General features: G+C 29.7%; 1 protein-coding gene across 1 annotated transcript in view; it reads right to left on the minus strand.

The window, feature by feature from the left end:
- The window catches only part of LOC111035014 (probable Ras GTPase-activating protein), a 141,642-nt gene extending 134,623 nt beyond the window's left edge, over positions 1–7,019 (minus strand). The window contains exon 1 of the mRNA XM_022316495.1: positions 6,721–7,019. Coding sequence (XP_022172187.1) covers positions 6,721–6,826 — 106 coding nt within the window. The 5' untranslated portion in view covers positions 6,827–7,019. The remainder of the gene's footprint in view (positions 1–6,720) is intronic.
- Positions 7,020–16,231: the final 9,212 nt, after the last annotated feature.

Raw genomic sequence — 16,231 nt, forward strand, 5'->3', positions numbered from 1 at the left:
GAATCACTAGGTACCCAGTCCACCATAAACTTAAAAGCTTGGATACAACAATAGATTGGTAAAAAAACTAAGGCTTTGAGTCATTGGCGACATTTAGTTTAACAGGGTATTGTTAGCAAGAGGGAAGAACCATCCAGTGAGTAACGGAACTTCAGCGTGAGTTATGATATGGTTTATGATAATATCCGTTTAATAAATTAAATAATTAAGTATTGGATTCATTAATGCTTTCCTAAAATTTAAATCCAGAACATGTAACTAAGCAATATTTAAATTAAAAAATATAAATAGGTCCAAAAGAAGTTTGCAGCAAACCATTGTAAAAAATGCATTAGATAACACTACAAAACATAAATAATTTACTAAACAGTATGAAAGTACTTACAAGTTACAAGTAACAATAATTTCCCTATGATGGTAACTATTTCAATACACTTTAAAAATTAAATATTTTAATTGGAAATCAATCTTAAAATATGGTAAGTATTATTAATGTATCACTATAAATTCTAATGTCCCTTTGTAATCTTCGAATCTCCAATGACATTTTATATTTATATTTATCATGCGCAAAGGCTGTTAAGGGTCCAAATAGGTCAAATGAGTCATAAGTATATGCCAAACATGATTGCCAAAACTATTAAAACTATTTTGTTCATTTAAAATTTTAAAATGTATCCATATTATTCCAAAAATGTATAAATTATACATTACTTCAAATTGTTCTTGTTTTTAACAATCAAAAACTTTGAATTATTAATGGCAGATAAATTGCACTGATACATTTAAATTAAATATTTAATTTTATTTAAATAAAAAAATAAGAATATTTAAAAAACTAAAACTAATAAGGAGTAAAACAGAGGAGCAATACAGTTATTATTAAGTAACCAATTGATTTTGAATACGTAGAGTAAAAAAATAATATATTAATAGGTATTAAATGTTAATCTGACAATAAATTTAAGTAATTACAACAATTGGGTAATTTCAAAATCAGTAGTTTATTAACTTATCATTTTTCTAATTTACATAATACATTATAATTATTTGTATAACAGAATTATTTAAATTGTATATTATCACTAATTAAAATATTATTATTATTATTATTATTATATAAGAATTATAGTCTTACAAAAATAAGCCCCCCTTTTTCGTCAGAGTAATATTCGTCCTTGTACATTGTATAGAGACAATACCAAGGTAAAATCGAAATGCACTTCATAATTCTTAATAAAACCATTAAGGATGACATAATAAACTATACAAATAATTCCAAATCAAAACGAACAAAATCTCTATACGACTATAATTATAGTATACATGGTGACAATACTATTATATTAAATTAAATTAAAAACATGTTGTTTTGTATATTTTGTATACCTAATTAAGTTCTATACATTTTTAAAGAAATATTAATATTATCAATATGAGTTTTATAATACGTAAACTTAAGTATCATCAATGGATGACTTCTTCGATCAAGTTTTTCAAGTTTTCTTTTAGTTTTATATAGTTAATACTCTTACTGTGCCCGCTGGTATGGAATGTCTATTATTAATAAAAAAAAAACATAAAAAAATTATACGCAAATTAAATTAAAATGTAAGTTTTTAGGTATCAAACTTTATAGCAAAATATGACGTAATAGGTAGAAAAGTAATCTGTTTTAATTATTAGGAAAACACAAAAAAAACATTGCTAATCCATTATTTATTATACCTAATATTTCATGATACACTTTCGTGTTTATTAAGTGTATAGAAATCAGAGAGAAAGCTTTATCAGAACTATCTTATACCAATTACTTGTCTATACAAACTATCGAAAGTAAAAGAAATCACATATTATGTTGTGCGTTAGTCAGTATAGTCACATACACCACATAATATTATGTTTATATAGGTATAGGTTAAGTGGTTTTCTACGTCAAAAACACATCACTAAACCAAACTCACAAAATTAGTTAATATTCAAAAATAAAATAGCTGTATGTTAAACCTTAACGAATATATGAGATGATTATTGTCAAACTAAAAAAAGAGACGTATCTAATACACAGTGTCACAGTAACATAATGTTATATTTTATTATTTACCTATTGACTATTAATACAATTTCCATTAAACTCAACAAATCGTCTAACTATCAATTAATTGTATCATTTAAGTTCTTAATTAACTATTCACACACAAAACATTTTCAAAAAGTTGAAATATTATTTAAAAATTATATACATGGTCATTGGTCATGTAATTGTGTCTTTAGTTAATTTACCGAACCTTAAAGTAAAATGTATACTTATAAATTATAATATAAACTAATATAACTAATTTAGGTATAGGTACCTACGTTAATTATTTACCAAACAACCTAGTATTGCAGGTCCTACTTACTGTGTATTTTTGAAATGGTGTATAATTCTTATATTTTATTAAAAACTATATTCATAGACCACACTACGATAGTTTTAAATAGAAATAGCATAATTACTAATTTCAGTATAATATTTATATTTATATAATATTCTTTAAGTTTATATGGTATAAGTTTATAGTATACCATCTTTAAGTTTAAACTCAAAATTACATTTTTAATCATTAGATTTTACGTAAATATTTTATTTATGCATAATGTTAATTGTAATATAATTTTTCAGCTATCTATAAAATAATAAGTTATAGTAAATAAAATAATAAGTCTTACTAGTATGCAGAATATTTCAGTAATAAATCAGTAATTTTCATGAAAAACTCGCATAAAATGAACTAATAAATAATTGATAATAATTGACTTGTGTATGTATGCATTTTTTTTTCTATAAAATAAATGTAAAATACACAAGTAAATCTTTTGAAAGTAAGAAGACACCCATTGATAAGCAATTACCTATATTTGAAATAAGTAGTACTTAAACCTATAATTATAAATACATTTGAAAAAAAGTTATGAGCAAAGTTTTATTAAAACTTAAATTAAGTTTGAAAGTATCGATGTATAATCATTAAAAAAATAAACAATTTAAGTTACAAAATGACATACAGATCCAAATCACATTTTTATGTCTTAAGTGAAATGAAAAAAGGTCATTATCCCCATTCTCTATAATCATTAAAATGAAGTTTCAAAATTGTTTTTAATCCTACAAATTAAATGACTTGAAATGATTAAAGCAATTTTTGGTTACTTTAAATTGCCATAAGTATAAATTTAACTATCTATTCAAATTAATAGAATATATAAATTTACGTAAACTACATGTAAGTTCTGAAGGAAGTTTGACGTAGCCTATATTATTTTATTAGTGTATAATTGAAAAAAATATAAATCATAACAATTATTATTATACCCTTAGTAAGTTCAAATTAATGTATAACTAAAAAAATATTTAGCTATGTTTGTATCAAACAAAAAGTGTCAATTACAAAATATTTATTTTAAATGTCATCATAAAAATCAAATATCATACCTACAAGAAAATACAATTCTAACTTTTTTTTATCATTTGTTATAATGCTGAATGTGAAATTGCATGGTATTTGTTTACACTATTAATAGATTTATTTTTTCTGCTTGACAATGTATGTATGCAATACAAATTACAAATCCTATATAACTATTTAGATATAATCGTTATTGAAAATGTTCAATATGGCGTTACTATACTTTGTTAGTACTATAATAATATTATAATAGTACTTATATATTTCCAAGCAATTTTATTTAAATGATTTATTAAATAATAGCCAATAGGTACTGCATCAATAAAGTATTTGAAAACCATATCACAAATAAATATGTTGAGAAAAATCTTAAAAAAAAACTTAAATCTTATATAATAAATGAACAAATAATATGTTAGGTAATCAGTAATTCACCGGTAATGTTTTTATAACAAATACCAAATGAAAATATTTACTCTTATACTTCAAATAAACTATTTAATAAGTTATATTCAGTTAATCAATTAGGTTAAAATATGTCATATAATAATGATACCTACATAGAATTAAAATAATCATTTCTATTGGAATTCGACCGCATTATATCACATAAGATTATTTAAATAAATTATGTATACTTACATAGAGAAATTATAGTAAAAATTAGTTCATAGAAGTTTCATTAAATTACTAGTTACAACTCACATTTGTTTTTTAAACACCTGTTGATTGTCACAATGTTTTCAAATATTAGTGAATGCTGATCCGCTGATTGATCTACGAGATTTTAATAATATTATAATATGTTAGCAGTACCGAACGACCGGAAACATCTTAAATCAGAGATGCTTCTGTTATCTTTGAGTATCGTGCACTAAAGTAAACATTTGTTTCCTATTTTGGGAATTGGTAAAAATGCATAAATATTTACAAAAAAAAAAAACTGCAAGTAAATTTAAATTCAAGAGGCTGCAGTGATCAGCGTATTGTTGAACACATTATTATTTGGATAAAACTATTAAAAACGTATTGTATTTATTTATTTATACGAACGAAACACCAATAAATTCGTATCTATAATCTACATACGTATAAATCAAATTAAATACATCCTATTTATACGTGCATTTTGCACAAGAACTCATTAATTAAAATTAATTTCTGACCTAATACTTATGCATATAAAATTACTAATCAGCATATTATGATTATCGTCTAAACAAATGTTTATTATACCCAGTATACTCCGCGCCCGCATACACGAGTATATGGTGGGATTTGTAAATCCACCTTGATAGTAGATTTCTATGTAACTCTATAGTTTTTAGGGTATTGGTATTCCCATCGATATATATATATATATAATATATATGATATTATCTGTTTAAACAATAACATAATATAGGTAATATTTTCGAATACAATACTAAACTATAATATAGATTATGCTATATATCTGATACTTAGATGGTAAAGGTACAATATCCGAATCGAATTGAACTCTAAGAGCGCTTGGCGCCATAACATCGTAACAGAAGCACCTAAAACATTTTTCATAATTATTTAATTTATTTCGACGATTAATAATCCTAGCACGATGTCAATACAGCTATAAATTAATAACCTTTACCAACAAAGATTCGTTGAGTGCTACACCGCGATTACTAATGACGGAAGTAGAATCGCGTTTTTCTAGAAAAAACCGTTCGCGGAAATGACATCGCTCATCGAACGCAACACGCCGCGATTCCATACCCACACCTCCCGAAAAGTCCTGACCTAATCAAAACATGGAATTTTTGTCGAGTCAAATCATATTGCGGCTTAGTTAGCTACTTGAAAGACGGTTTTGGTTACGGTTTTACGAACCGAGTCTAGTAGGTAAGTGTATTGTAATAATTTTCGCAACGAGATTCGACATATCTCGTGTAATATTATTATCGAGAGCACATCGTAAACACAACTCTGATAATAATAATAGTATTAATAATAATAATAATATAATAAATTAATAATAATTATACGCAGCGACGATAAAATGTATATAAATTATAATAATATAACCATTCAGTTTGCAATAGACCGCACGCACTAACACACATACATATATATATATATATACTGGGCACCGGACATGTGTTTATGTATAATGTATATATGCCTATCTGTATACGATGACGACTATATACTCAGTACCTATAATACTTATATATATTATTTTATACCTACTAATAATAATATTATATTATATGTCCGGTATAATATGTACCGTTCGGTTTCGGTCCGGTGGTGGTCGGAGGGGACCGGGTTTATAGAGGTGGGGGGGGCGGGGAGAACGGGGCACGTATACGAGATGCTCGCATATACAGATCGCGCGCCCGGCACGAAACGCATAACTGTAGTAGGTATGTTCACAGGTAATAATATTAAATTATTATTTTCGGACTCTTTGCAACGCATACCATACACGCGTATGTGCCCGACTATACGTATTATTATTATTATTATTATTATTATTATTATGCACACCTACCGCGCCCGGTCATTGGGTCAGCGTGGCAAAGCGGCCGCTGCGGGTCATCGTCTTGCCGAATTCGTTTTACTCCCTCGGGGCTTTGGGAACCTCAGACCGTAATAAAACACATAATAGGTACAATAAGTCGTATCCTACGGACGTTAACACGTTCTTATATACCCCACCCGTAGACAGTAGGCACGGAGTCGATTTACCTGCAGCAGTGAAATAGGGTTTAAGGTAACTCGAAAATCCGACCAGGAGCACGTCTCGCAATTCAAATCTCATGCGACGAGGAGGAATCGCGCGAAAGACATGGAACCACGCTGTATACGTATGGTACAGGTATGTGCGTATTACGCGGTATTCGATTTGACAGCGTTTCTACGACGAGAGAAACAACTGTCGTAGAGTGTTTTTCGCCGATATTGCAGCCACTCAATTATAGGTATAATATAATTATTAATAATACCTAATAATAATAATAACAACAATAACAACAACAATCATTTACTGTCGACAGTGTAATTATGCAGAATTCGCAGCTATGTAGTGCCTACAGACAAATACAATAAATACTTGGATGTTACAACTTACTAGTTGCCACTTACCGGCGTCATATTAGGTGTTAAATTATTGTTTATTTAGCAATTAGTAGCAATAATAAATTATATGGTTTAATCATATGTCGTGCAACGATTTATGATTATAATAACGACGTAGGTGACGGTTATTCTCATAACGAAAATAACTTACCGCAAACATTTAACCATCCTTCGACCCGGCACGGGTACACGAGCTTGTTGGTGCACCGAGTCCTCCGGCCCGCGAAGGGCTTGACGGGGCCCGCACTATTGTTCATTTCTCGATCGCGGTTTAGCGCCGAACCGGCATTGGCAACACACAGAAACACTCGAACCGAAACGAAACGTTCGAAAACGGAAGTAGATTTGGCGCGCGCGTTCGGAACACTCGGAGACGGGCGAACTACGCGGACGTACTGACGCGGCGGCGAACTATGGCAACGCGTGACTCTACTGGTGCGCCGGCAACGCGTGAACTGACTGCAGTGCCGTCCGTGGTCCGTCCGTGCCTCGGTGGCCGCCGTTGGCGTGCCGGGCCGGCGGCGGTGACGACGACGCTGGAGACGCTGAAAACGGAAGGCCACCGGGCGCGCGCGGTGGACGATTACCGTCGGAGGGGGTAGGGGGGCGCACCTTGTGCACACACACACACTTTGTCGTCGCGCCGTCCGTTTTTTTTTTATTGTTATATTATGCACGCCGCACCCGCTCCCGCCCGCCGCACACACGCCTCGTGTCGCGTCGTCCGTTAAAAGCGAAAAGAAGCGACGGCCACGGTTTTTCTTCAAATATTACTATCGCGTACGTCCGTCCGTCGCCCCTGCCCCTACTGTACACCGGCGAATGCGACGTGCGTACACGATTGTCTACTAGGAGGTACCCGGGGCACTGGCCACCGACGGTAGTATTATATTATTATTATTATTATTATTATTGTAATGCATTAATAATAGTGTTATTATTGTACTTGTGCGCCACCGTTCGTCGCCGGACCTGTGGCAGCGAGTGGGTTGAGGGGGCGTTTGTTGTGGTAAGCTCGCGGTAGTTAAGGCTGCGAATTTTGTTTTCAATCAGAAAATATTAACAGCTATGATGTATATTTCGTGGTATACCTATAACTTATTTTCAATATGAATGTATAAACTCGTACGAAAGGTCTCGTCGCTTCTGTCCACGATGCGAATTAAGTGAGGTTAGCCACCCCTCCTCCCTCAAATTGAAGAGTGTTGTCGAATGTTTGAAGGGCGTCGAACAATTTGGGTGACTGCATGAAGTGCATATTTATCAGAACGAAAGATGTGCATTATAATACAACCAAATAAATCTGAAAAGATTACATAGGTACCGGTTTAGTATGTAATTGAAACTCTTTTTTTTCTTTTTTTTACCTACCAATAGTATAAATTCAATTACTTCAAGCCTGGACATGTCGAAAGCTGAATCAATCACGGTTCACTTATGGGTATATATGTTTGCTATTTTAATTCTTGCATAAGTTAATTATTTAATATTACATAATATTTCTTTGGCTTATAGTATACATTTGTCATCAATCATCATTTTCCTATGGGACTTGTCAAATATACAAATGCATCTTCTGAGTTAAAGGAACACTATCATACTTTACCTTTACCTAATAGTGAATAATTCAGTAAATATTCAATGTGGATATATTATCTGAGTAAACTTGAATAGCCACTTAGACGTCTTAAGCTGGACTCACTATTCTATTGGTCGCTGTGTGCATATTCTGATTTTACTTTATTTGGGATGATTATAATTTATAATAAAAGTAATTTAGGATATTCAGTCCTATACCTAATATTGTATGTTATTAATTTATCTACTAAGAGATGCGTTCTACAACATTACATTGTACTTACGTTTACAAGATAAGCTTTTAAAATCCGAGGCACCTGCATGCGCAGTGACGCAGTGTATAATACGATTTCATGTGGGGCAGTAAGTCGATACTAATCGACAATCGTTGGCTAATGCCTAAAAATACAAAATAATGTTTATAGAGCGTCGTAAAATGTACGGTATGCCATACTCGTCAAATCGTGGCACATACAATTTTATTTAGGGTAGATATCATTACCGATATGTGATATGGTATACTAATATTGATCATATCATAAAGGTATAACAAAAATCGAAAAATAATTGAATAGTGCAACGAACACTGCACTAGTAATTAAAAATAAATGAACTGGATTACGATTTAATTTTATAATCATGATTAATTTTTTTTTTTTTTGAAGAGGGACCACTCATATATCGTGTACGTCATGCCACGGCCCCGAGTTTTGCGCCAAGTCACTATGTCATGACGACATGACGGTCTGGAAACTAGAAACAGTTGTTGTTGACGGCTTATAGGCTCGGCGCGATTATTGTTCCGCCAACGCCACCGTTGGATGCGGTCCAATTGTCATCGATTGCCGACGAGGCGATATGGCTGTCCCCCCCCCCCCCTATGGCCGTTCGGTCAGATCGGTCTAAATATATTCATCGTCATATAGTCGTAATCGTAGTCGTTATTATATATTATATACATATTATATGACGTATATATACATCACAGCTACAAGTTATTGCTTGGCGCTGACGTTTTTTTTTCGTCGGCCACGCTTCTACAATTTTTTAACGGTCGTTTTTAAAAGGTGTTAAAAACGAAAACCAATCGATGGTGTAGTATTTTATCTCGTCTGAACTTCTCAGTTCGTGGTACACTATGTGTAATCGTGTGATGCCGTGTGCATCATAGATTATAATATACAACTACACATAATATTATCATTGATTGTATATTATATAATATGAACGTCTCAAAAGTTCTCTGTGTGTATGTGAGTTAGATACCTATTAAGATATAAGTTAGATTAAGCTTAATTTTTACATAAATGCGTTTATTTGTACCTGAAATAACCATACTTGTACCCTATAATATTCGAATTGATCCAATACAAATCAAGTTAGTTTGAATAAATCGATGCATTTGAAAGAGGTAATAAATAAAGTTGACGAAGTACGAGAATTCGCTGCCAGTTATAGGTACCTACGTCTTCAGTGCTACAAGGGCAACAGAAAAACAATTTAAAAAATCCAATATTTATTGTTCATTGAATTATTATTATTATTAAAATGACCTAACCTAACGGAACTGTGAATATAACGTAAACCACACGTTAGCTACCTCATTGGTGATATAGGTATATTCCGATATTCGTCTTAATACTACTTAACATCTCGGTCAGACATTGCATACAATATGTTAGTTAGAAGTTTAAGAATATTATATATACTATTATTTATTTCCATTATGAATACTGAAAACGGAAATCATATAAATATACAATGACGTGCACGGCGATAACATGCAGATAATCTGGATATAATGTGGATAATAAAGTACGAGTAAAAAAATGTAGGTTATCCGTATTATACTATGGTAGGTATATAATATTATTATTATCATTAGGTATATAGCGTTACATTTAGTAATGAAATAAAAACAGGTACAGGCACTGAGGTACAGCTTACTACTACAGTGGTGTGGTGAACATTTATAAACCATGATGCACAGCATATATATTTCAGTACCTACTATGTGACTGTAAATAATTAAATGTTTGTTTTATGTTATTGTTTATCATAATGTATCCAACCACCTCCCACAAAAAAAAATGTCCACCTTTATGATTAGGCATCATAAAACCCCGTTCACCTTTCCCACTGTACTCACTATAGTGTACACCCGTCGGTACATGTAGTAGGTAGAAATTTAAAATTTGTTTTAGTTATAATATGTTCAACGGGCAACGGCACGTCGCAAGTATCTTCTTAGTACAGTACTTACTGCAGGTAATATATATAGTAGTATACTAATATACCGAATCAATATCATAATTATTAAAAAATCTTATATCTTATGTAGGTACATGAAATATTATTTATTAGTTATTACTAAATCTTATTACTTATTAATATTTATTAATACCACATAAGAGTATCAAAACATAAAACCATACTTGAGAATGAGACAAACCACGCAAAACAATGCTTTATTTTGGTGTACTAAGATAAAAAGCCATAAATTTAAAATCTCATTAAAATTCTTAATAGGCACTTTTAAGTGTCTTAATACAGTTACATCATAAATTGTTTCATTATTTTGAAAATGTTTGTGGTGATCCACGTTTTTATAAAATGGAACTATCATCAAACACGCACAGCAAGCTTCATACTGTTGGTATCCGGCAGGTTATGTGGTATATTGTATTACTCTACAGCTGTTACTTGAACACACACAATGAGAACCTTTGAAATCTCATATTTATCATCTTTTTTGTCCCCAATTTTTATTTATGGACGTTTCGGTACACATATTTGTAGAGGTAAGTGAACATGTTATTATATACCTGTAGTATATGTATGCATTGGAGAAAGAAAAATAATAATATCCTGTATACTGTACACGGTATACCTATACACATAAATATGAAACACCTGCGTGTGGAACTATCCAAACGGGCCAGTTCACTATACAAATACGACTATAAAAATTGTGTCTTGATAAAATATTTATAGTTATTATAGACTCTTATACTTACAATTTATTAACACATAATAATGAATTAAATTAATATTACCTATTTTAATACATTATTGAATCATTAACTCAATGTAACAAACATGATTACACAGTGCACTCGTAATATTAAATATTATATTTATAATAATATAATAACATAATAACATGCTTATTGCTTATAAACTATCGCGTGAAAATAACTACCGCACCCAATACTAGACATTTAATTTGTGCTGAAAGAATTTTAGTACTTAAGAAAAATGCATTTATGATTAAAATATATTTATATTATATTTATAATACATCAAATGAGAAGCAACAGATTACAAAAATATCTGTAACATTGCCAAATTATTTTCAAAAACATAATATGTAACTGATTCACTGATTTAATAACACTTTATATAGATCATGTTATATTGTATACTACCAATACAAAAAAAATATATTGGTTATATTATTACAATTTACAATAAATTCTGGCCTGTTAATAATATTATAATAAACCTACAAAAAATTAACTAAATATAGGTACATTTAAATATCCTTACTGTATCACCTTATTGAATCACATTCAAAACAAATTTATTATTTTATCGAATGTCATTGTACATTTGATATAATTAGAAATTAGGGGAATACTTTCTTGATATTCTCCCCTGATACTTAAAAGACATTTATATTTTACGTTCCATTCTTTTGTCGAATAGAAATTCAGGCCACGAAATGGAGTTTACAAGGCACATAGCAAGTATGTCAGATGTTTCTGCTCAATAAATATCTTGAGCCTGGACGGTATTGTAGAGAAAAATATTCGTATAATATGTAATACTATAATTAATATTATGTAGGTACATATTCTACATAGGTTACATACATAATGTAAGTACCTATATATTTTAAAACATAAAGTATTTGTAACTTATATTTAAAAAAAAAACAATTATTCTTTCAAATATATATTTTAGGATATACATTTTTTTTTGTTAGGACAAACATTGTCAACGCATAAATACAGACTTTTTAGAATAGAATCAATTAAAAATTTTCGAATGTGATTAATTGCTGTTATTAATATCATAGTAAATATAGTATCATAATATATGTATATGAAATCTGTTCATATGGCGTCAGTCATTGTTGTTGATTGCCTTAACTTCCAATTAATTGTTCACTTTATTATACTGTGAAACAAATTTCTTGAATGAAGCTTAGAATTGTACAGTCGTACGTAGTTGACAAATTATAGTTGTTATTTTAATTTTAAAATGATTGAGTATTTATGAATCGAATAGAAAAGTATAAAAGAGATATTATTGGTTAAACACTATGATAAAAATTACAGATTACATACGTATTATTGTGGATTTTATTTTTTCTTTGATTTTCTTTGATTTTCTGTAATAACTATCTGATTTATATTTGATATTTTTTATCAATTATTTTTTACTTTACTGCACCAATCTGAAATTTTAAACAGCTAAATACCTAGGTATACAATTTAATACAAACAGCTTATAAAAATAGAAAAAAAAGATAATATTATTAAAAATAACACTTACACTAGGACTACATATATATATACAATGTACATATACTATATAGGTAATAAATCTATGGGTAAGGTATATTCCAAAGAGCATGTCAAGATAAAATGTTACTGTTGTAGTGTTGTCATTAACACATGTGACGTGAAAATGCATTCACCGAATATGTCCATCATAAATAGTTCTAAGTGATTTTAGAGTTAAGAATTAAAACACTTTTAATACTAAAAACAAATATAAAGAGATTATATCAATAGCTTGCCTTAACACAAGCTATAGTAATTTGATAGCATTAGGCATTAGCCATTAAGTACTTTAAGTTCATCACATATTGCTGGGTAGTAATTTTTGTAATAGGTATGTTTAATATGTTATGTGTAGTTTCGTACATGATAGTGTGGTATTAACTTTTAACTAAAATAAGTCTATATCTAACTATTTTCTGTGGTCAGTTATATAATGCTGAGAAAACTACTGTTTTTTTTTTTGTAGCACTCTAATAGTACAGCTACTTCCCAAAAAAGTTGCTCACTATCACTACTATATTACCTCTTTTTTTTTAATATAGCACATTACTCACTTGCTACATTATTCTCATTAATTTTCAAGTAGTTTAAGTAGCTTCAGTTCTTTGATTAAAAGGACAAAATATTAAATACTTTCAAACATCAAAACTCAAGTCTTAAAGGTACGTCGAAAACAATAAAAAGTGATAATAAAATATAATTTTGTCTCATACACTTACCTATAATCTGTGCTTCTACCATTGACTTAAATATCAATGACTATAGATTATACCAGAAAAATTCAAAAACACACTCATCATAATCGCTGTATAATTATAGTTATCATGTGTTGTTTTATTTTGCATTGAGTGAGCAGTGGGCGTTCTAGTAACATAATTATTTTAAATACATTAATTGGCATCCAATAGGTAAGTAGCCACAAATGAAAATTTTCTCTACGGTATCTTTAAATGTTTAGATCACTACGGTATTTCACTAAAATAACAATATAACAAAAATTTGTTTTTTGGGCTGGATACACGTTTTTTGTTTCTGACCGATTTTTCGTAAGATTTTTGCTGTCATAGTTAAGTCTTATTAATAAAAAATATATTCAAAATTTGTAGATTTTTCTTGTAGAGGAAAAATATCGAATAACTATAATTTTTTTATGCATGTTTGTGTACTATAGCGACGCTATATTAATATCGTTACAAATAAAGTAGGTAGTACCTATGCTACTTCTGCTTTGCTACAATATTGGCGCGTTATTCCTGAAGTCCCAACCACTGACTATATTTTATGCAATCTTCGCAGTTTTTTTTTAATCATATTCTGTTTAGTTTATACAATAGTTTAGACACATGAACGTGTCTTTTCAGCTATAGTTATGTACAAAAAAGTTCTGATAACAAATTTTAGTACCTAATAGCCTAATTATTGCTTTAAGCTAAAATATTTGAATGATTGATTACTTTACGTAAAAATACCCAGACGTTCAAATGAGATTATCATTTTACTCTACCTTATAATGTAAACGGTTCAAGACTAAATATTTTTCTTACATTATGTATTTTTCAGATCATAGTATTTAATATATGTACCTACGCATCACAACTATATTTACAACGCGCTTTGACGCATTTGTGTATTGTACATCACATATGAAATAGATTAAAATTATTAATTACATTCATGTTAATTACTAGCAAGTAACATCAATTTTTTTATGACATAATTACAGATATTTATGTGTTTATATCTTATTAAATATTATATAGTCTACGTTCTATTACTGATAGTCTATTGAGCTAGACAAGTTGTAATAGATGGTAGTACTATACTACTATAACAGTCTAACGGATAAAATTATTTAATAATTTACTATTACCAACCATTTGGATAGACTTATACCTACGTCGTCTTATGTCTGGCTGTATTAAACTTTATAACAAGTTAAACTATTAATATTATGCAACTTTAAATAATTTAAGTTATCAGGCAATCTTGCACTAAATTATGTCGTGGGAGTAAAAAAAGTAAAAAATATTTTAATACATTGTTCTGATGTAATACTATTATATACTATGAACCTACCTACCGATTACCAAAATCTATTGATATTTTATTATTCTTATGAAATTTAAAAACATTATTAAATCATACACTTGAATGTGCTATGTTAAATAACCCAATATTAATAATTACACACTAATTACTAATATTAAAATGTACATTACATAGGTTGTTGTGATTAAAATGTATATTTCATCATAATATATATCATACATTCATAAAATTAGTTGTTTTTTTATATTTTAATAATCCTTATGCAAAAAAGATTTTGAACAAAAGTAAGCATTATTCCTACCTACATTTTTGTATTATACTGTACGACTTCATATAATATATTTCAAATAATCTTACTACAGGACTTCTTATTAGTTAGGTATTAAGACACTTAGGTATCTACCTAAATAATGGTAATTAGTTGAAACTTTTGGGAAGTCAAAATTGAAGAATCTCGGTAATTTTAAAATAATCGGAGGAACTATATAAGAATACGTACATTTGTTAAAACTATAGTATTAAAAATAATTGTTTGGTAACCTTGGTTATCAATAAGTTGGATTGTCTTTGCTCAGACCAGTTTTTTTATCGTATTCCTATAATTGTGCATCATTGAATTTAAATTGAACACATCCATTACAGTGCCTACTCAATGACGAAGTACACACTACACACGACACCTACTGCACAGCAGAGCGGTTTGTACCTAGTCCACGGCTTTATTATTAGTTTATTACTGTAATATTACTGTATATTGTGTATATACTTTATAAATACTTATAATACGAATAAAATATTTCACGAACGACACGAACTAATCATTCTAAATGATGAGGTATCTACAAATAGTTACAACTACCCGCACAATTTAAAACGCTGATAACAAATAACAGCTGATAGTATAATATAGAACCCGATTTAATATATTATTCAGGTTACTCAATGCCGTATAGAAATTGATCTCCCGAGTGGTGTTCGCATTTTATCTCCAAAAATCAGCTGTTCGCCATGGGAAGAAGTACAGCTAGCGCTCTTGGTGTACGTAATTATATATATATTTTTACATAATATGATTAAGATTTACATTGCTTAACTGCATTCTTTCCGCTTGGACGCTAGTCGAGCTTCTCGCAGTCCATAATCGAGGATAAACATTGGTCATCAAAAATAATGCTGCTTTGAGTAACCTGTAAATATATATGAAATCGTGATATGGAAGCAGCTGTTCAGTATTTTTATGTTGGTAGATCTACATTTACAATCTTAAAATATTGTTATTTTGTTTGAAGTTTCAACAATAAATAATAATATTGCCACCAAAATACAATACCTATTGTTTATTATAATCTTGCTTTGTATATTTTTGTTATACAAATTGAAAAGTTTTGATTTCCAGTATTAAGAAATACACAATTTTATACTATACAAGTAGCACAAACATCTATATACTCACTAGGTGTTCTT

This window comes from Myzus persicae, unplaced genomic scaffold (genome assembly GCF_001856785.1).
Source record: "Myzus persicae strain clone G006 unplaced genomic scaffold, MPER_G0061.0, whole genome shotgun sequence".
NCBI lineage: Eukaryota > Metazoa > Arthropoda > Insecta > Hemiptera > Aphididae > Myzus > Myzus persicae.